The following is a 21,995-nucleotide window of genomic DNA, read 5'->3' on the forward strand; positions in this document are numbered from 1 at the left end:
GACACTAATTTTTTAAGCTTTGTAGGTGGAATTATTTTTGTTTCTTGTTTGATGTAGAACATCAGTTGCTCCACTGTCCATTGTTGTATTTTGCGCTCCACACATTTTCAATGGGAGACAGGTCTGGACTGCAGGAAGGCCAGTCTAGTAGCCGCACTCTTTTATTACTAAGGCAAGCTGTTGTAACACGTGCAGAATGTGGCTTGGCATTGTCCTGCTGAATTAAGAAGGAATGTCCCTTAAAAATATGTTGCTTGGATGGCAGTATACGTTTCTCCACAACCTGAGTGTTCCTTTAAGCATAAATGGTGCTTCATAGATGTGAAAGTTACCCAATTCATGGGCACTAACACACCCCCATACCATCAGAGACGCTGCTTTTAAACTGCAGTCCTTTTACTCTTTCGGCTGAAGGAGATCACAAGCCACTTTTCCACTTTGTCAGTCAATCTCAAATGAGCTTGGGCTAAGAGAAGCCAACGGTGTATCTGGGTGTTGTTTTGTATATGGCTTTCGCTTGGCATGAAAGAGCTGTATATGGAGCTACAAACTGTGTTCACTGACAATGATTTTCTAAAGTGACCCTGAGCCCATGTGGTAATATCCCTACAGAAAGCTCAGTGCTACCTAAGGCATCGATGGTCATGGGCATTTAATGTTGATTTTCTGCCTTGTCTCTTACTTGCAGATATTTCTACAGATTCTCAATCTTTTAAAGATATTAAGGACTACAGATGATGAAATCCCTAAGATACATGCAATTGCACATTGAGAAACGTTTTTCTTACCCTAAGAGAGCAGCAATAACTCATGCAAGAGGTCACAAAAGACGCCACAACATCCAAAAAACTGGGGGGCGCCGAGTGGTCCAGTAGTCTAAAGCACTGCCACTATGAGCGGGAGGTCACAATTTTGAATCCCCCGCTCATGCAGCTTGGCATCAAGCTGCTGGCGGTCAGAGGGAGCAAAAATTGGCCCTGCTCCCTCCGGGTGGGTAGATGGCACTCTTTCCCCACATCACTTCTAGGGTGATGTCTACAGCACAGGTACAGCTCGAAAAGATCTAGTGATAGGGGGAGTCCTAATGAGTGGGTTCGGTAATTGGCCGTGTAAATTGGGAAGAAAATGGGAAAAATTTGAAATAAAATAAAAATAAAAAACAACAAAAAATTAAAACATCCAAAGACCTGCAGGCCTCACCTGCCATAGTTAGGGTCAACGTTCATGACTCCACAATAAAAAAGAGACTTGCAATTCTAAGATCACTTCTTAACCCCTTATTAAAAAAAGGATCCATCAAACTTATTTTCAAAGTCGTAAGAAATGTTTAATGCTTTCAAAGTGTTCAATAAAGAGCTGATTTCACAAAATATGGTAATTATTTTTATATAGTTCATAAATGTATCCATATAATACATACTGCCAAACTTTTTACTCACATTGGGTATCAGCCAGCCAAACTCGTCATTATTCACACCAATCATGAGTGGCAGTTTGTGGAAGTCTTGATTCTGAAGGAGCTCGTTCACAGGTTTGGGCAAGAATGCTTTATCTTCTGTTACTACAAACTTCAGCTTCACACCCTGAAAACCAGCAACAAAGAAACTGTACAGTTAAGCTCAGATCAAGAGTTTGCCATTGCTCACTTTGCTTTCAACCTCGTTATGTCACATGACCCCCTCTGTTGCTGCACACAGGTAATGCAATTTGGTTAATTGTTAACAATATTTTTTGCAAACTTATGTTAATAAATTTGCAATAACATTGTAAGAAAAATTATTGCATATTTATTGTGAACTAATATCACAATAATTATAAAAATATGATTGATCTTAAATACCTAGTCAGTAATAATGCAACACAGCTGCACTTAAACCTCACCTTGTTTACCCAATCTTGACACTTCTACTGACGGCTCTAGTTCCACATATTTTTTTAGAAAAAGCATTACATTATATTACATATGGCAGATGCTTTTATCCAAAGCGACTTACAAATAATGGTGTAGATTTAGCAATAGAGGACACAGAATGCAAAGGGATATAGTGGGATAGAGGAGGAAGTAAGATTAGAAGTAGTTAGTTTGTTAGAGGTGTTAGGAGAGTAAGTGCTCTCAACAGAGCTCAGTCTTCAGGGGTTTCTTAAAGATAGCGAGGGATGCTCCTGTTTTAGTAAAAGTAGGTAGCTTGTTAAACCATTTTACACCACATGCTTTGTTTGAATGTTTGGTTAAGCGAGGAGACGTTCACTGGAGTAGCACAGTGGCTGGGAGGGAAAGTAAGTCTTTTTAAGAGTAAGTGCAGATAGGAGGGAGCTGCTCTGTCATCACCTTGTAGGTAATTGTAAAGAGCTTTGAATGTAATAGGAGCAGCAACCAGTATCCAGTGGAGCTCAATGAGCAGTAAGGTGACATTTGCACACTTTGGCTGGTTTTCTGGATCACCTGAAGTAGTTTTATAACTCAGGCCATATGCACCTTAATATTTGTACATTTTGTATTAATAAGCCTATATTTTAACATTATAATATGTTGTTTACTCCTTACATCATTACATATTAATAATCTGTATCTATTACTCACCCCTTCAGTAAGTCTTCTGATATCCTCTATTGGCAACTGCTTTACACACTCAGCAATCTTCTTTGTGCTGCTCATGTCACAACCTGACACTTTGGCCACATGCTGGAAATACACAAAAAAAATGTCAGTTTTTTTCAGAAGAAAAGAGCAGACTATGAAAAAGAATAAAGGGGGTATACTTTACCTGGGCTGATGGAACGGGATCCTCCACAATACCTGCAATTACAGCACAGCCACTCTCTGCAATTCCACGATGAAAAAGTCCAGCAGACAACGGAGAGAGAAGCTTAAAGACAAACAGAGATAAAATATATAAATCAGTCATTCATGATGTTCACAATATAAACACATAACATCTCACAATCACTATAAATACAGATCTAAATATGTAAATAATATTTTATAAATAATATATTTCAATATACATTTTGTACAGCATTTGTCATTACAGGACGCTTAACATGAATAGGCAAATTAATTCTTTAGGTATTTGTATGAACAAACATATGCTATGGATGTTTCTTAGCAGTTTCTCTGTGGCTTATTTTATGGTTCATATTGGTGTTAGAATTGCACAGTATATACTGGAATAAAGGAATTTGTAAATCAAATTATTGATACCAGCCGCAAATATGCTCTTTCTAATTTGTTCAGTTGTTATTTTTTTGTGGAGTTAAAGATAATGACAATCAGGTTTAAAATATTAGTTGCAGTGTTAATCACTCTTATGCCAACAGGTTAAGCAAACATTATATAACATTGTTACCATAAAATAACAGCTCAAAATTATAATACTCAACTGAATGTAATAATGATAAAAGCCCCCCTGTCGCTGCTACTTAGGGATCGGCACACTCTATTTAAGAAGCAGTTAGCAGTAACTGGTAAAGTAAGCAGGAAAACTAATATTTCATAACTAATATATTCAAAACTAATATTTGTGTAAAATTCTGTAATTTTACTCTACCATCTCAAGCCACCTGCTTGTTTCACTTTCAATAACAGTTTTGCATCTCTCATCTTGTCCAGAAATGCATGTAAGCATGTCTTTATAAAGGATGGCATAAAAATGAGTTCCACTTCACAACAGTAGGGGGAGCCCAGGAGCAAAGAAAATGCCAATTATCACAATGTTTCTACACAAAACTAACACACCACATACAATCATTGTTGTGCCATTTTTAATATCACAAGATGTCAATCCTGTTTAGCAGCTATTATAATGCCAAGCATTTAAAACTAGCTCACTCATTCTACTACCTCATCATTTATTTCAAGTGGGTTTACTATTACACTATTCATTCTCTCTTGCTACAATATATTATTAACCACCTGGTTTTCCCAATATTCACTTGCAAATGAATTATATACCCACCAAAAGGGACACACTGATTCCTCCTGCAGACTCGCCAAAGATGGTGACAGATCCAGGATCTCCTCCAAAGCTGTGGATGTTCTCCTGCACCCACTGAAGTGCAGCCACCTGGTCCAGGAGGCCGTAGTTTCCTGGGGCGTGTTCATCCCCTGTGCTGAAAGGAAAAGAAATTACACTGAAGTCAAGTAGGTAAAAATAATTTCAGTGTTTAACCAGTGCCTATTTTACTGTTTTTAAAACTGAACATACACACAATATATGCAATAAATTCTGTATTGCAGAGGCAACACACAGTAAGTTAATTACACAATTTGGCAGCAGTATCTAAGTAAGCCTGGGGTCAACAGAGGTAACAGCTTGAATAAATATGTAATTCAATCATCTCTCAGTCTCTGACTTACCTGAAGAATCCTAACAGACCCAACCTGTACTGGATCACTACTACAACTACATCCTGGTATGCAGCTAAAATTGATCCATCAAAGATTGATGCAGAGCCCGCATTAAAACCCCCACCATGAATCCAAACCATGACCTAAAAAACACAAACAATGAAAGTGTCAATTTGGTAACCTGCATTGACTTTTAAAGTACTAAAGGTCAGGGACAAAGGTAAACACCTCACTGGCATATGGTTTTATGATAAGTGAGTAAGACAGAGGTTAGGAGTTGCTGGAGAACTTACAGGAAGCTTGATATCTTGAGCTGGTTTTGCTGGAGTGTAAATGTTGAGGTAGAGGCAGTCTTCCGATATGTCAGGAACCTCCACACTCCGTAAAAAATTGGCAAAGAGGTTTGCATTTGCTTTCCATTTCTGGATACACCTGCAAACATCAAAATCATAATTTAAAAATCACACTAATATGAAAAAAGTTTCCAGTGCAAACAAATTCAAGAGTTCAAGTGAATAAACTTAATAATAAAAAACATTGGGTCAGTTTGTTGCATTACTTGAATAGTTCATTTGGCATGCCTTCATACAATCTCAATCTCAGAGAAGGCTGGGACAGTATAGACAATGCTAATTAAATGACACATACTGTTTCTTAACTTTACTTAAACTGTCATTTAATTGCAGATGGCATAAACCCAAAATGTATCCATTCTTGCATTCTTCTGATTCCTCAGAAAACACTGCATCCTACTGTCATTAAACAATAGCTGATGCCAGGCAAAACTGTGGCAACCCATCTTTTCCAATGACATACATGCATTTTTCAACAAGCCAAGGCAAATCCACATGCTGCACACAGTATCGGTCTGGCCTGCCTGCAGTTCTTTCCTGTCCCCAACAGGCAATGCACAGGTAATGTTGAAATGGAAAATGGAATGAGGGCATGTTTGCAAAAAGGATGGGTCAAAATACTTCACTTGTATTCTCTGTGCCAAAATGTACTTGAAGTGTTATAAGAAAAGAACTGCAACAAGTGTTAAATTTTACTGTCCCAACATTTTTGGAATGTGTTGCAGGCCTGAAATGCAGGAATGGAAGTATATTAAAAAATGAATTGAATTTGACCAGAAAATTCATGAAATATCTTGACCTCTGTTTGCAATTTAATAAAAGTCAAAATAAATTAAAATACTTACCAATACTTTTACCAATTGTTTCTGACTTTATGGCTGTAACAGGGTTCTTGCCCCATTTTAAAAGTCAAATTTAATGCTTTTTAAGACCTTTTAAAGACCTCGATAAATATAATTTAAAACCCCAAAATGTAGTAATAATTTCTTTGGGAAAAAAAAATGATTGTATTGGAGACCTCCGCTAACCTTAGTTCTCTTCCCGATAGCTTAGCTAACTCGCTGGTAAAGACAGTATGTTAGCTAGCTTGCCACTAATGTTAGCTAGCTCTCTGCTAACTAACATTAATATTCACCTTGGTAACGTAGCTAGCTCGCCGCTAATGTTGGCTAGCTCTCCGCTAACCTTAGTTTTCTCCTCGGTAACGTAGCTAGCTTGCCCCTAATGTTGGCTAGCTTTCCGCTAACCTTAGTTCTCTCCTCGGGAATGTAGCTTGCTCGCCGCTAATGTTGGCTAGCTTTCCGCTAACCTTAGTTCTCTCCTCGGGAATGTAGCTTGCTCGCCGCTAATGTTGGCTAGCTTTCCGCTAACCTTAGTTCTCTCCTCGGGAATGTAGCTTGCTCGCCGCTAATGTTGGCTAGCTCTACGCTAACCTTAGTTTTCTCCTTGGGAATGTAGCTAGCTCGCCGCTGATGTTGGCTAGCTCTACGCTAACCTTAGTTTTCTCCTTGGGAATGTAGCTAGCTCGCCGCTAATGTTAGCTAGCTCTCCACTAACCTTAGTTCTCCTCTCAGTAAAGTAGCTAGCTTACCGCTAATGTTAGTTAGCTCTCCGCCAACCTTAGTTCTCTCCTCGGTAACGTAGCTAGCTCACCGCTAACGTTAGTATGCTAGCTAGCTCTCCACTGATGTTAGTTCTCTCCCCGGATTAGACGTTTACAGTGGGCCAATTTGTTTTTCTACTGACATTAAACACACTGTCTGAAAATGTACCTACAGCAAATTTCCAGTAAATTTAAGACAATGTAAGACCTTAACTACCAGGATTTAATTTTTAAGACATTTTAAGACTTTTTAAGGACCCGCAAGAACCCTGGGTAAATTGATGCATTTGGGGACAGATTACTGAATCATGAAATAATACATTAAGTAAAATTTGTGGTGTAAAAATGAGTCAGTCACTTTCTTGGGTTGAACAAATAATCACTTAAATCTTACATGTTGGGCTGCTGTGTGGCGTCTCGGACTCCTTCCCAGGCTTCTGCAGGCTGTGGTGGGGCGAGTCTCAAAGGGCCCAATGGTGGCTTTGCAAACGGAACTCCCAGGTAGCTGTGGATGACCGTGTCCTTCCCTTTAACCGTCAAATACTCCCCTTTTAGAGCCCCTAGTTTAGTCTGAATAACAGGTCCTGTCATAGATGAGAGAACAAATAAACACATTTAAATATTCAGAAAATTTTGAAAATACAGTTTACAATGTTCTAATAAGCTTTTAAGTATTTATACTCAATATATTAACAAATGAACCCAAATTAGGGTCAACTAAAAAGACAACAATAATCAATTAATTTTGCAAAATTATATTGCCCTAAAAATGAAACAACGGACAATTAATGAATATTTAGTACAGTGCAGTATCTAATCTAGAAGTACTGTTTAGTAGAGCAAGAGCTTTATATTCTTTGTGCACCATGTCACCCTAGTATGAGATACGATAATCATACGCTAATTATACACATGTACTTAGTTACATCTACTTTCTGAATGCCACTAGCACCATTAAGAAAGTGTAGCTGTTTTAAGTGTTATTATTAAACATTATGCTAAGTATTTTATCACACTTGACTTGCCATCCTTTTTCTCTCTTATCAGGCGTGGAAGAGTCTCGGTCATGAAAGTATAGTGTTTTTCCTTCAGGTTCTTGCCAGGTTTCTGCTGCAGCCCAATGGCCAGATACTCAGCATCAGCTCCATGCTCAGGCCATGGTGTCAGACCTGGTCCATTTGGTGAACTGTAATCAAATAGACAAATATACCAAATATATGACACATCGCAAATGGCATAAAACAATTGATAGACCCAATTAATTCGAAAAATATACAGAATTACATAGAAAAGAACAACACCATCAAGATCTCAAACATGAATGTAATGTATAGATGTAATAAATAAATATTACTTACCCAGTGCGAGCAAAGTTCCCCCAGTACTCCATTACAGTCCCACACAGTTCATTCTCTTTCTCCGTGAAAGTGTCTTTAAAAACAATATATAAATGGTAACAAATCAAGGATAAAACACAAAGTCGATGATCACTGATATAATCTGATATTACAACAGGTAGAGAAATATTAAAAACATTTGCTTACCAAAGCAAAAGCACAAGCCAAAAACATAGTAAACTTCGTCTCCGTGATCAGTCCCAACAAAGCTGGGTCTTTTTACCTGGAACATGCTGGGAGGATGCTGGAACTCATAGAAGTACACTGGCGCTCCAGCTGCTGAAAGATAAAAATGCAAAAGCTTTGCAGTGTTTACACATCAAAATATCACTAATAAAACAATAAAAACTTTAAATGTTTGACGATGTGTGAAATCTGATCTTCTAAAATCACATTTAAATAATTTTATATGTGGTATTTAATTGAATAAGTATCCTATTAGTGGGTATGTGACGCATTGTGGCCTCAGTTGCTCAATGTGGCCTCAGTTGCTCGATCCTGCCGCTTTGCGCTTTACAACATCGGAAAAATTCGACCGTTTCTGACGCAACAGGCCACCCAACTCCTGGTACAAGCTGTGGTAATCTCACGTCTCGACTACTGCAATGCCGTACTAACTGGCCTCCCGGCCTGTGTAGTAAAACCACTACAGATGATTCAGAATGCAGCAGCATGTTTGGTCTTCAACCAACCAAAACGGGCACATGTCACTCCGCTGCTCATTGAGCTCCACTGGCTACCGGTTGCTGCTCGCATCAAATTCAAAACTCTTATAATCGCCTACAAGGTGATGACAGTACAGGCTCCTTCCTACCTGCACTCGCTCCTGAAGGCTTACGCTACCTCCCGGCCGCTGCGCTCCTCCAATGAACGTCGCCTCGCTTTGCCAAACATTCACACAAAGCAATCCAGACTGTTCTCATACAGAGTTCCCCAATGGTGGAACAAACTACCTTCCACTACCAGATCAGGAGAATCTCTTTAAGAAACTCCTGAAGACAGAGCTCTTCAAAGACCACTTACTCTCCTAACACCTCTAACAAACTAACTAATTCTAACCTCATCTCCTTCTTCCTCTTCTCTACTCCTCTATCCCATTATTTCCCTCTGACCTCCTTAAGGCCCTATCTATAGATGCTTTATTTTTAACTTCTATTATTTTTGTACTTAACCTCTTCTATTATTTGCACTTCAATATTGTAAGTCGCTTTGGACAAAAGCGTCTGCCAAATGTAATGTAATGTAATGTAAAGTAATGTAATGCATTATGAATGATTAGATCAGATTTCATACTGAACTTCTTTCTTTCAGATTCATTTACATTACAAAATGTGATCCATCTAAATTTACAAATACCAATAATTACTGCTTGTAATGTGAAAGAAATTTATAATTCAGATTATGAATGAACAGCTCTGGATTTAATAATAAAAACAGATAATTTTTTTACCTTTATGGAATTTTGCTAGTGAGAGTGCAGGAATGTTAAAGATTATATCAGCCATCATCTCTCTGTAACTGTCTCGAATTTTAATCGGATCAACAGATGAGCCCAGGTATTCGTCTGCCAGCAGTTCATTGATCCACCGAGGTCTTTTCTTCATAGAAAATGAGGACAGACACCAACTCAAAAACTCTTCTTTACTTATTATTGAGAAGTTTAAACCAGACAAATTGATGCATGGATAATAATGTTACTTGCTTAGCTGTGTTATCAGTGTGTACCTTATATTTACTCACATTGGAATCGAAGACATTCATTACTGACAGAACTTGTTCTCTATCCATTCCTTTAGCCCATTCTGGAGTAAGAAATATCTGTGGAAGAAATAATTATGAATATCATTTTTTCTTAGAATGGATCCTTATTGCAAAACATGGTTAATATATATATCAACCTATTTTATATAATATTTAGAAATAACTCATAGATAATATATGTTGTTTAAAATACATATAATTTTTTAAACCCTAGATCGCAAACGGCAGATGATTTTCACCCACAATTTTTCCATGTATTCTATTCCATGCTTTCTAATTTTTCCCATTTTCTCCCCAATTTACACGGCCAATTACCCAACCCACTCATTAGGACTCCCCCTATCACTAGTGATGCCCCAACACACCAGGAGGGTGAAGACTAGCACATGCTTCCTCCGATACATGTGAAGTCAGCCACCGCTTCTTTTCAAGCGGCTGCTAACGCAGTATTGCCGAGCAGTCAGTGCGCTTGGAGGAAAGTGCAGCAGCTCATCAGCTCCCAGACGCCCTGTGCTGTGGACATTACCCCGGGAGTGATGTGGGGAGAGAGCGCCATCTACCCACCTGGAGGGAGCAGGGCCAATTGTGCTCCCTCTGAGTGCCGGCCGCTTGATCCGCATGAGAGGGGGTTCGAACCTGCGACCTTCTGCTCATAGTGGCAGCGCTTTAAACCGCTGGACCACTCTGCGCCATGTGTTGCTGCTCTCTGAGACTGTGAAAAGCTTCAGGGCTTGCTGATGTCATTAATATTATGGTTGATTCTCTACTTCCATCTATGTTTTTTTAAGAGGCATGCATGAAACAAAGAATCTAACCGGCTCAACCAACTTTCTTTCCACTTACACTGGGCATCACCCATCCAAATTCGTCATCATTCACACCAATCATTAGTGGCACTTTGTGGAACTCTTGATTCTGAAGGAGCTCCTTCACAGGTTTGGGCAAAAATGCTTTATCTTCTGTTACTACAAACTGCAGCATTGCACTCTGAAAAACAAAACAAAAAAAACTGTACAGTTCTGCTCTGTTCATTATCATGATACCAAAAACTATACAGAACATCTCTGCTTCTAGCAGCTCAGATCAAGATTTCTTTATTATGTCTTAAGGAGAGTTTATGAAATGTTAGTACACAGGGTTTATGATCATGCTGTCAGATCAATATCAATGTGAAACAACATAAATTACGTTTTTTCAGCACTTGGCTTAGCTGCACTTAGTTTTCCCACGTGTCCTGCAATTTGGTTAACTGTTATTAACAAAATTATTCCAAACTCTGTATATTTACATTGAAAACTCATATCACAAAAATGATAATCATAATAAGATTCATCTTTAGGCCCTATAGTAAGTACTAATGCAACACAGCTGCACTTAACCTCGCCTTCTATACCCTTCTATATCTTTCCACTTCCACTGAAGGCTCTATTTTCACACATTTTTAAAGACAAAACACCTAAAAGAATGTTAATTTCCTATTAATACATATAATACATTTTAACATTATAATATATTATCTTTTGTGCATGTATTTGCATACCTTATCTATATGACTAGCAGAATTAGTTTGAAGAACTTAAATTTAATATGTGGTTACAAGTGGTAGTTTGGTCTGAAATCATTTACTGTATCACTTGACAGCGAACCAACGATTTCCCAATAATAAGGCTTATGCTTGAACAGCCGTGCCACTCTTTTTCACTGTATTCTAATAATGGTCTCTACATTTCTCACCTCTTCAGTAAGTCTTTTGATATCCTCTATTGGCAACTGCTTTACACACTCAGCAATCTTCTTTGTGCTGCTGATGTCACAACCAGAAACATTGGCCACATGCTGGAAATACACATAAATAAATGTCAGTATTTGGCAGAATAAAAGAGCAGACTATGATGAAGAATGGGGGAGGGGTATACTTTACCTGGGCTACAGGAAAGGGATCCGCTATCATACCTCCCATTGTAGCACAGCCACTCTCTGCAATTGCACGATGGAACAGTCCAGCAGACAATGGAGAGAGGAGCTTAAAGACAAAGATGAAAAAATATATATCAGTCACTGATGATGTTAACAATACAAACGCACATAACATCTCAGATTCACTATAAATACAGAACTAAACAAGTAAATAATGTCACAACAGATTTTTAAATCAGGGGTGGGGGTGTACAGTGTGTGTTTATCAAAAATGTGTTTTGATATATGTTTTTCACAAAAAAATGAGCCAATGCCAATGAGTTTGAGTTAGAAAAAATATTTTTTTAGTATAATTTGATGAAAAATGAAAACGGGTCCCACAGACCCGAACACCACACAAGGGTTAATGTACATTTTGTACATCATCTGTCATTACAAGACACGTAACATAAATTAGCAAGTTTGTTCTAATATTTGTATAAACAAACATATACTATGCATGTTCCTTAGTTTTTCTAAATCTAAATATTGATATCATCCAGCCCTAAATATGCTCTTTTTAAATTGTTCAATTGTTATTTTTTGTGGAGTTATAATGACAATCAGGTTTAAAATAGTAGTTGTAATGTTAATCACTTTTCTGCCAACAGGTTAAGCCAATGTTATAAAACATTGTTACTCTAAAATATAATAATAATGGTAATGGTGTCCCTGTCGTCGTTACTGTGGACTGGCTCACTCATTCTACTACCTCACCTTCAATTTCAAGTGGGTTTACTATTACACTATTCATTCTCCCTGCCTAAAATCTATGATTAACTTCCTGGTTTTCCCAATATACCCACCAAAAAGGACACACTGGCTCCTCCTGCAGACTCGCCAAAGATGGTGACGGATCCAGGATCTCCTCCAAAGCTGTGGATGTTCTCCTGCACCCACTGAAGTGCAGCCACCTGGTCCAGGAGGCCGTAGTTTCCTGGAGCGTGTTCATCCCCTGTGCTGAAAGGGAAAGGAATTACACTGAAGTTAAGTAGGCAAAAAACATTAAATTTGTGTCACAAGTGCTCAGTAAACACAGTATATGCAATAAATTCTGTATTGCCACAGTACAAGAAAATACATATCTACAAAGGTAATGCCAGATTATATGCAATGAAGGGATTGGATTATAGCACCAATCTTGTTTTACTCTGAGGCAAAATACAGCAGGTTAATTACACAGTTTGGCAGCACTAATTGTCAACAGAGGTAACTATTAGGGTGTGGTGGGAAGCAAGACTCAAATTCTGTCTTTGACAGACGTTGCAGTGGAAAAGCTAGTGGAATTTTCTGCTTTGTTTTGGCTTGGCTTTAATTTCTTTTCTTTTGCCTGGTTTTACTTGCTTTTTTTTCTCTTCTCTTATTTACCCTTCATTTTCTTTATTTTTTTCTTAATTTAACCCAGTGTAACTGGTCACCCATCTACAAAGGTGCAACAGAGAAGTGTGGAGTGGAGTATTTATACTGTGTCCCACAGCTGAGCCTGGTCAGTAGTGATAGGACACTTTTTTAGCTCCGATCCGATATAAAACTGATATAAACTGATATAAAACTGCCGATACCAATACCAACACAAGTATTTGATCCCTTGCTGATTTTCTTCGTTGGCCCACTAATAAAGACATGATCATTCTATACTTTTAATGGTAGATGTATTCTTACATGGAGAGACAGAATATTAAAAAGAAAATCCAGAAAATAAATCTAAGGAATATATATTAATTGATTTGTATTTCATGGAGTGAAATAAGTATTTGATCCCTTAGTATTCATTAGCAGTTCTGGCTTTTACAGACCAGTTAGACACTCCCAATCAACTTGTTACCTGACCTGAAGCCACCTGTTCTCACTAATCACTTGTGTGAAAAACACCTGTCCACAGAATCAGACAGATCACACAGATTTCAAGTCTCCAACATGGGTAAAACCAAAGAGCTGTCACAGGACCTCAGAGTCAGAATTGTTGACCTTCACAAAGCTGGAATGGGCTACAAAAAGATTAGTAAGGTGTTGGATGTGAAAGTAACAACTATTAGTGCAATTATCAGAAAGTTTAAAGAGTATAACATGACAATCAACAGACCTCGGCCCGGTGCTCCAAAGAAGATTTCGCCTCGTGGGGTGGCAATGATTCTGAGAACGGTCAGAAATCGTCCTGCAACCACTCGGCAGGAGTTAGCAAATGACCTGAAGGCAGCTGGGACCACAGTTTGCAAGGAAACAATTGGCAACACTTTGCGCAACAATGGATTCACATCCTGCAGTGCCCGAAAGGTACCCCTGCTGAAGAGAGCACATGTGGAGGCGCGCCTCAAGTATGCCAATGATCATTTGAAAGATGAACCAAGTTATTGGGAGAAGGTTTTGTGGTCAGACGAGACCAAAATTGAACTTTTTGGCCTCAACTCCACCCGCCATGTGTGGAGGAAGAAAAATGCTGCCTATGACCCCAAGAACACTGTGCCCACCGTCAAGCATGGAGGTGGAAGCATAATGTTTTGGGGGTGTTTCTCTGCCAAGGGTACAGGGCTACTTCACCGCATCACTGGGAAGATGGATGGAGCCATGTACCGCACAATCCTGAGGGACAACCTCCTCCCCTCTGCCAGGGATCTGAAAATGGGCCGTGGTTGGGTCTTCCAACATGATAACGACCCTAAACATACAGCAAAGGCAACAAAGGATTGGCTCAAGAAAAATCACATTAAGGTCATGGAGTGGCCCAGCCAGTCGCCAGACCTCAATCCGATCGAAAATCTATGGAGGGAGCTGAAGGTCAGAGTTGCCAAGCGACAGCCCACCAACCTTCATGATTTAGAGAGGATCTGCAAAGAAGAGTGGGCCAAAATTCCCCCTGGTGTGTGTGCTAAACTTGTGGTTAACTACAACAAACGTCTCACCGCTGTGCTTGCAAACAAAGGCTTTGCCACTAAGTATTGAGTGTGTTTGGCAAGAGGGATCAAATACTTATTTTCCTCATTGAAATACAAATTAATTAAAATATATTCTTTAAAATTATATTCTGGATTTTTGTCTTGATATTCTGTCTCTCCATGTTAGAATATATCTACCATTAAAAGTGCAGAAGGATAGTGTCTTTATTAGTGGGCAAACAAAGAAAATCAGCAAGGGATCAAATACTTCTTGGACTCACTGTATAGTTTATCATTAGTACTATGATTAAGGTTACATAATGAGGCTGAATCAGACCACACAGCCCTTTAAAAATACACAAGTGCATTTCATTTAAATGAGTTCAAAAGTAATTTATTTGACAAACTTTATATGCAAATACCCAATAGGTTTCTTTAAAATTAAATATTTAAATTTTTGCGCAGAAGACTTTTATTTTGACAGGTGTCGTAGTGGGTTAGCTGCAATAGCTAACGGCTAACAAGTGACACTGGTTAGATTGATTTCTTGGTGCTGATTAGCGTGGGTAGGATCTGTTGTTTGATATTCGATGTGGATTGTGGCTGTAGTTCACTTGAGATTTGAGTTACTTATTACATTCACAATGCCGGAATGCCTCTGTCGGCCCAATTCTAGCTAGGCTAACTGGTGATGCTAACTGTATTTCCAAACTAAATTAATTGCTGTTTTTAACAACAGATGGGTGTGTTTGTGCTGGTTAGTGTTTGTAGATCCTGTGGTTTTAAAGGATATGTGGATTATGTCTAGTTTACTCCAGTCTGTAGTTAATATCTTTACAACACCAGAATACAGCTGCTGTCAGTTCAGTGCTAGCTAGGCTAACAGACAGCTGGTGTTTTACAAACATTACGTGTACCGTTCTGCTGTCCGGCATTTCTAAAGTGAAAACTCTTCAGACATTTGACTTTTTTCATAGGCAAATAGCTAGTTAAGTTTAATAATTTAGGGGGACCAGATTTGGGGGGGGGGGGGGGTGTATTGAATTCATGTCTAATATGTATTTTCTGAATATATCTGATAAAACAGCTCAATTCTAATTCTTCAGGTTAAAGTTGCTTTCACCTTTAAACAGCTATAACGTATTTGTATCAAGCTACAAACAGGGCTGCTTTATTAATTCATGCAACGCAACTTTGTCTTAAAAGCATTAGACACTGTTTTACTCTTATTCAGTGTGGGCATACCTTTTGATAATATTACTTTTATATTTTTAACACTTACTTTTTAAGTTAACAGTTAACAGTTTTAAAATCTGTTATTTCACTTGTTTTAGTGCTTTTTAAAACATACTGATCCACAGCATAAAGGCTACAAAACTCAAACTATGCAGCCTTTCACACCTTTAACCCAAATATCTAAAAAAAAAATGAGGTAGCCTAAAATACACACTTGCTGCTCATCCAACACTTCTCATTATTGACTGTTTGCTGTTTTATCAGCCACTGCTCATCATTCTCATGTAATAGAGCTAATGTTACCTCCATCACCTCAAAGTCCCTGTGTAATCCTAACTTTACTAATGTTACTACCTGCTACACATTTCTGCTCAGTCTGTCCCTCGTTTCCTCCGTCAAAAGCCTGTTCTCCCGGTCTGCTGCTGCTGTCAACTGCGCTCAACACTGAACATACCCCACAGAGTAAGTGTAGAACCGGCGGACACACACGTGCTTTTGCTTGTAAACATTTGGGTATACATTGGCAAGCCCACGCTTTCTTTTTCACACACACAATGCAAAGTAGATAGATTTGAGGAGAAGGGTGTGATCAATTTACGATACAGAGAAACCTGGAATGGAGTAGAATGGAACGGCGTGGCAATTCTAATCACAATGCACTGTACTTTGGGCAGTCAAACAAAATCCCGGACGATTTTTTAGGTCTCAAAAGTAGGACATGTCCGGGAAAAAGAGGACGTCTGGTCACCCTAACTAATTGAGCCACAGACTGAAGCTGCTGGGGGTTCAGGGTAAACTGTGAAACAGGAAACTGGATCACTGGTGCGTGTAGTGTTTAACGTTACGTCGGTTTTATTGTCCAGCTCAAGCTGCGGACTGGAATATGGATTGGTAATGGATCGGCCGTGCTCGCCCGATATCCAATTCGTCGAATTACATCAATATCGGCCCCGATATCGATATTGTATCGGATCGGCCCCATCTCTACTGGTCAATGCTGATTACCACTGGGACTGCGGTACATGTCGCTTTCTTACAGTAACAACTATTTAAATGCAAATGTAAAAAAGCAGGTTTAGTACAACAGCAATCTCTCAATCTCTGGCTTACCTGAAGAATCCTAACAGACTCAACCTGTACTGGATCACTACTACAACTACATTCTGGTATGCAGCTAAAATTGATCCATCACTGGTTGATGCAAAGCCCATATTCAGCCCTCCACCATGAATCCAAACCATGACCTAAAAACACAAGCAATGAAAGCGTCAATTTGGCAACCTGCATAGAGAATTTTAGCTTTTGAAGTACTTAAAGTCATTCCTTTTAGACACACTAGTGGTGCAGGGACAAAGGTAAACACATCACTGGCAAACTTTTCAAAAGTGAGTAAGACAGAGGTTAGGAGCTGCTGGAGAACTTGCAGGAAGCTTGATATCTTGAGCTGGTTTTGCTGGAGTGTAAATGTTGAGGTAGAGGCAGTCTTCTGATATGTCAGGAATCTCCATACCCAGTGAAAAATTGCCAAATATTTCCACAGTTGCCTGCCTGTTCTGGATACACCTGCAAACATCAAGATTAAATTATACTAATATGCAAAAAAACTTCCAGTGCAAATAAATTCTTAAACTGAGTTCAATTTAGTCAGTAAACTAAATAATAAAAAACATTATGTCAGTTTGTTACTTAAACGGTTAATTTGTACATGTAAAACATACATGTAGGGCTGCTGTGTGGCATCCCGGACTCCTTCCCATGCTTCTGCAGGCTGTGGTGGGGCGAGTCTCAAAGGGCCCAATGGTGGCTTTGCAAACGGAACACCCAGGTAGCTGTGGACGACCGTTTCCTTCCCTTTAACCGTCAAATACTCACCTTTTAGAACCCCTAGTTTAGTCTGAACAACAGGTCCTGTCAATGACGAGTGGATGAATAAACACATTTGAAATTCTGAAAATTTTGAAAATACAGTTTAAGTTTCTTCTGATAAGCTTTGAAGGTATTAATACTCAATCTATTAAGCTACAAATAAACCCAACTTAGGGTCAACTGATAAGACAACAACAATCAATTAATTCTGCAACACTACATATAGTGCAACATGTCATAAACGTAATCTAATCTACAAGTACTGTTTAGTAGAGCCAAAACTTTATATTCTTTGTGCACCATGTCACCCTAGTATGCGATACGGTACGCTAGTTACACAAACAGTTGTGGTCAAAAGTTTACATACACTTGTAAAAAAACATAATGTTATGGCTGTCTTGAGTTTTCAATAAGTTCTACAACTCTTATTTTTCTGTGATAGAGTGATCGGAACACATACATGTTTGTCACAAAAAACAGTCATAAAATTTGGTTCTTTCATAAATTTATTATGGGTCTGCTGAAAATGTCACCAAATCTGCTGGGTCAAAAATATACATACAGCAACATTAGTATTTGGTTACATGTCCCTTGGCCATTTTCACGGCAACTAGGCGCTTTTGGTAGCCATCCACAAGCTCCTGGCAAGCTTCAGGTCGAATGTTTGACCACTCTTCTTGACAGAATTGGTGCAGTTCAGCTAAATGTGATGGTTTTCTTGCATGAACCCGTTTCTTTAGCACTGTCCACATGTTCTCAATGGGGTTTAAGTCAGGACTTTGGGAAGGCCATTCTAAAACCTTAATTCTAGCCTGGTTTAGCCATTCCTTTACCACTTTTGATGTGTGTTTTGGGTCATTGTCTTGTTGGAACACCCAACTGCGCCCAAGACCCAACCTTCGGGCTGATGGTTTTAAGTTTTCCTGCAGAATTTGGAGGTAATCCTCCTTCTTCATTATCCCATTTACTTTCTGCAAAGAACCAGTTCCACTGGCAGCAAAACATCCCCAGAGCATAATACTACCACCACCATGCTTGACAGTAGGCATGGTGTTCCTGGGATTAAAGGCCTCACCTTTTCTCCTCCAAACATATTGCTGGGTGTTGTGGCCAAACAGCTCAATTTTTGTTTCGTCTGACCAGAGAACTTTCCTCCAGAAGGTTTTATCTTTGTCCATGTGATCAGCAGCAAACTTCAGCCGAGTCTTAAGGTGCCTTTTCTGGAGCAAGGGCTTCTTTCTTGCACGGCAGCCTCTCAGTCCATGGCGATGTAAAACACGCTTGACTGTGGAGACTGACACCTGTGTTCCATCAGCTTCCAAATCCTTGCAGACCTGCTTCTTGGTGATTCTTGGTTGACTCTTGACCATCCTGACCAATCTCCTCTCGGCAGCATGTGATAGCTTGCGTTTTCTTCCTGATCGTGGCAGTGACACAACTGTTCCATGCACTTTATACTTGCGTATAATTGTCTGCACAGTTGCTCTTGGGACCTGTAGCTGCTTTGAAATGGCTCCAAGTGACTTCCCTGACTTGTTCAAGTCAATAATTCGCTTTTTCAGATCCACACTGAGTTCCTTTGACTTTCCCATTGTAGCTTTTGTAGCTGAGTCTAATCACTGGGTCAAATGAGCCCTATTTAAATGGGCTCATGAGAAGTCAACAGCTGTAGTCAATCAGAATCACTTACAAGAAGTGAAGAGGCCATGACATGAAGCTAATTTGATTGACACAACTCGCTACATCACCAAAATTGACAAATTTTGTTGCTGTATGTATATTTTTGACCCAGCAGATTTGGTGACATTTTCAGCAGACCCATAATAAATTTATGAAAGAACCAAATTTTATGACTGTTTTTTGTGACAAACATGTATGTGTTCCGATCACTCTATCACAGAAAAATAAGAGTTGTAGAACTTATTGAAAACTCAAGACAGCCATAACATTATGTTTTTTTACAAGTGTATGTAAACTTTTGACCACAACTGTATGTACTTTCTGAATGCCACTAGCACCATTAAGAAAGTATAGCTGTTTTAACTGTTATTATTATACATTATGCTAAGTATTTTATCACACTTAACTTACCATCTTTCTTCTCTCTTATCAGGCGTGGAAGAGTCTCGGTTATGAAAGTATAGGATTTTTCCTTCAGGTTCTTGCCAGGTTTCTGCTCCAGGCCAATGGCCAGATACTCAGCATCAGCTCCATGCTCAGGCCATGGTGTCAGACCGGGTCCATTTGGGGAACTGTAATCAAACAGACAAATGTATCAAATATGACACATGGCAAATGCTATAAAACAATTAATAGATCCAATTAATTAAAAAAATATACAGAATTACATGGAAAAGAACAACACCTTCAAGATCTCAAACATGAATGCAATGTATGGAAGTAATAAATAAATAATATTATTTACCCAGTGCGAGCAAAGTTCCCCCAGTAGTCCATCACAGTTCTACACAGTTCATTCTCTTTCTCCGTGAAAGAGCCTGTAAAAAACAAAATATATAACAATATTATTAATTACAATGAAACAATAAAAACAACACAAGGTTGATGATCACTGATAGAATCTGATATTAGAGCAGGTAGAGAGATATTAAAAAATATTTGCTTACCAGTCGCTATGACATGGGCATTGCCAAAGCACAAGCCAAAAACAAAGGCAAGTTCATCTCCGTGATCAGCCCCAACAAAGCTGGGTCTTTTTACCTGGAACATGCTGGGAGGATGCTGAAACTCATAGAAGTACACCGGCGCACCAGCAGCTGAAAGATAAAAATGCACAAGCTTTGCAGTGTTTACACATCAAAATCACTGACCTTAATGTGTGACATATGTGACGATGTGTGAAATCTGATCTTTTAAAATCACATTAAAGTAATTTTTTATGTGGTATTTGATTGGATGAGTATCTAATTTGTGGGTATGTGACGTATTGTGAACTATCAGATCAGCTTTTATACTATATGTCTTTCTTTTAGATTTATTTACATTTAGAAATTTAAATGCCAAATAATTAATTCTTGTAATGTGAAAGCAATTTATAATTCAGATTATGAATGAACACAGATACTATTTTTTTACCTTTATGGAATTTTGCTAGTGAGAGAGCAGGAATGTTAAAGATTATATCAGCCATCATCTCTCTGAAACTGTCTCGAATGTTAATCGGATCAACAGATGAGCCCAGGTATTCGTCTGCCAGCAGTTCATTGATCAACTGAGTTTTTGTCTTGATAGAAAATAAGGACAAAACAACAACTCAAAAACTCTTCTTTACTTAATACAAAGAAGTACACAACAAACAACTTAATGCACAGATAATAATGTTACTTGCATCACTGTGATATCAGTGTGTACCTTACATTTACTCACATTAGAATCAAAGAAACTCATTATTGACAGAACTTGCTCTCTGTCCATTTCTTTAGCCCATTCTGGAGAAATAATTATCTGTGGAAAAAATATTTATGAATATCATCGTTCTTAGACTAGATCCTTACAGCAAAAATGGTTATGTTATACAAGATTTGGAAATTACTCATACATAATTTACATATATTGTTTTAAAAAACAGATGGGTATTTTATATTCAAATATATAGTATGCTGTGTTTGGCATTACAAATATATATTGAAATTTTAAGATTTTATTTGAAAGTTTTCATCATGCCAGATCATATGTCATCATTTCTTGAAAGCATTTGGATATATAAGGTTTTAGTCATATCATTCAGCCGTAATTCAAATTCTAATACTTATTAAATCTCTTGTTAAACAAAGAATCTTCACAGCTCAACCAACTTTCTTTTCCACTTACACTGGGCATCTCCCATCCAAACTCGTCATCATTCACACCAGTCATGAGTGGCACTTTGTGGAACTCTTGATTCTGAAGGAGCTCCTTCACAGGTTTGGGCAAAAATGCTTTATCTTCTGTTACTACAAAATGCAGCATTGCACGCTGAAAAACAACAACAAGTTTTTTTATTATGTCTTAAGGTAGAGAGAGAGGAGTTTATGAAATGTTAGTACATAGGGTTTATGATCATGCTGTTGGATATCCCAATATCAATGTGACACACCATAATTAATATTCTAAATGAGATAAAAAGCTTCTTAAAGGTTTTTTTGCACTTGGCTTAGCTGCACTTATTTTTCCCAGGATAAGAAGTAGTGTAGTATGAGCGTTTACTGTGGCTCTGTATCTTGCTCTACCTCACTGTACCTCGCTGTGCCTCACTCTGCCTCCAACCTTATGTCACATGAGCACTGTCTGTAATGTCAGTACTAATGCATCACAGCTGCACCTAACCTCGCCTTCTATACCCTTCTATCTTGCCACTTCCACTGATGGCTCTATTTCCACATATTTATTCAGAGAATACATCTTAAAATTAGTGAATTTCATATTAATACACTGCTCAAAAAAATAAAGGGAACACTTAAACAACACAGTATAACTCCAAGTGTGTCAAACTTCTGTGAAATCAAACTGTCCAGATAGGAAGCAACACTGATTGACAATCAATTTTACATACTGTTGTGCAAATGGAACAGACAACAGGTGAAAATTATTGGCAATTAGCAA

General features: G+C 38.4%; 1 protein-coding gene across 28 annotated transcripts in view; it reads right to left on the bottom strand.

The window, feature by feature from the left end:
- ces2b (carboxylesterase 2b) overlaps positions 1-21,995 on the bottom strand; it is a 52,388-nt gene that overhangs the window by 1,840 nt on the left and 28,553 nt on the right. For 11 of the 28 annotated variants that reach the window (XM_049474689.1, XM_049474670.1, XM_022672144.2 and 8 more), the window contains 25 exons: positions 21,225-21,368; positions 20,781-20,858; positions 20,490-20,637; positions 20,021-20,170; positions 19,819-19,891; positions 19,485-19,645; positions 17,246-17,435; positions 16,952-17,090; positions 16,638-16,771; positions 12,225-12,378; positions 11,384-11,485; positions 11,197-11,298; positions 10,306-10,449; positions 9,442-9,519; positions 9,152-9,299; positions 7,849-7,980; positions 7,663-7,735; positions 7,330-7,490; positions 6,699-6,888; positions 4,642-4,780; positions 4,358-4,491; positions 3,957-4,110; positions 2,766-2,867; positions 2,582-2,683; positions 1,440-1,583 (listed from right to left, as the gene is read on the bottom strand). In XM_049474689.1, the coding sequence (XP_049330646.1) occupies positions 1,440-1,583; positions 2,582-2,683; positions 2,766-2,867; positions 3,957-4,110; positions 4,358-4,491; positions 4,642-4,780; positions 6,699-6,888; positions 7,330-7,490; positions 7,663-7,735; positions 7,849-7,980; positions 9,152-9,299; positions 9,442-9,519; positions 10,306-10,449; positions 11,197-11,298; positions 11,384-11,485; positions 12,225-12,378; positions 16,638-16,771; positions 16,952-17,090; positions 17,246-17,435; positions 19,485-19,645; positions 19,819-19,891; positions 20,021-20,170; positions 20,490-20,637; positions 20,781-20,858; positions 21,225-21,368 (3,276 nt within the window). The remainder of the gene's footprint in view (positions 1-1,439; positions 1,584-2,581; positions 2,684-2,765; positions 2,868-3,956; positions 4,111-4,357; positions 4,492-4,641; positions 4,781-6,698; positions 6,889-7,329; positions 7,491-7,662; positions 7,736-7,848; positions 7,981-9,151; positions 9,300-9,441; positions 9,520-10,305; positions 10,450-11,196; positions 11,299-11,383; positions 11,486-12,224; positions 12,379-16,637; positions 16,772-16,951; positions 17,091-17,245; positions 17,436-19,484; positions 19,646-19,818; positions 19,892-20,020; positions 20,171-20,489; positions 20,638-20,780; positions 20,859-21,224; positions 21,369-21,995) is intronic. The other 17 variants (XM_049474663.1, XM_049474686.1, XM_049474684.1 and 14 more) reach the window with 17 other exon arrangements.

Source organism: Astyanax mexicanus, chromosome 2, assembly GCF_023375975.1.
Source record: "Astyanax mexicanus isolate ESR-SI-001 chromosome 2, AstMex3_surface, whole genome shotgun sequence".
NCBI classification, from domain to species: Eukaryota; Metazoa; Chordata; class Actinopteri; order Characiformes; family Acestrorhamphidae; genus Astyanax; species Astyanax mexicanus.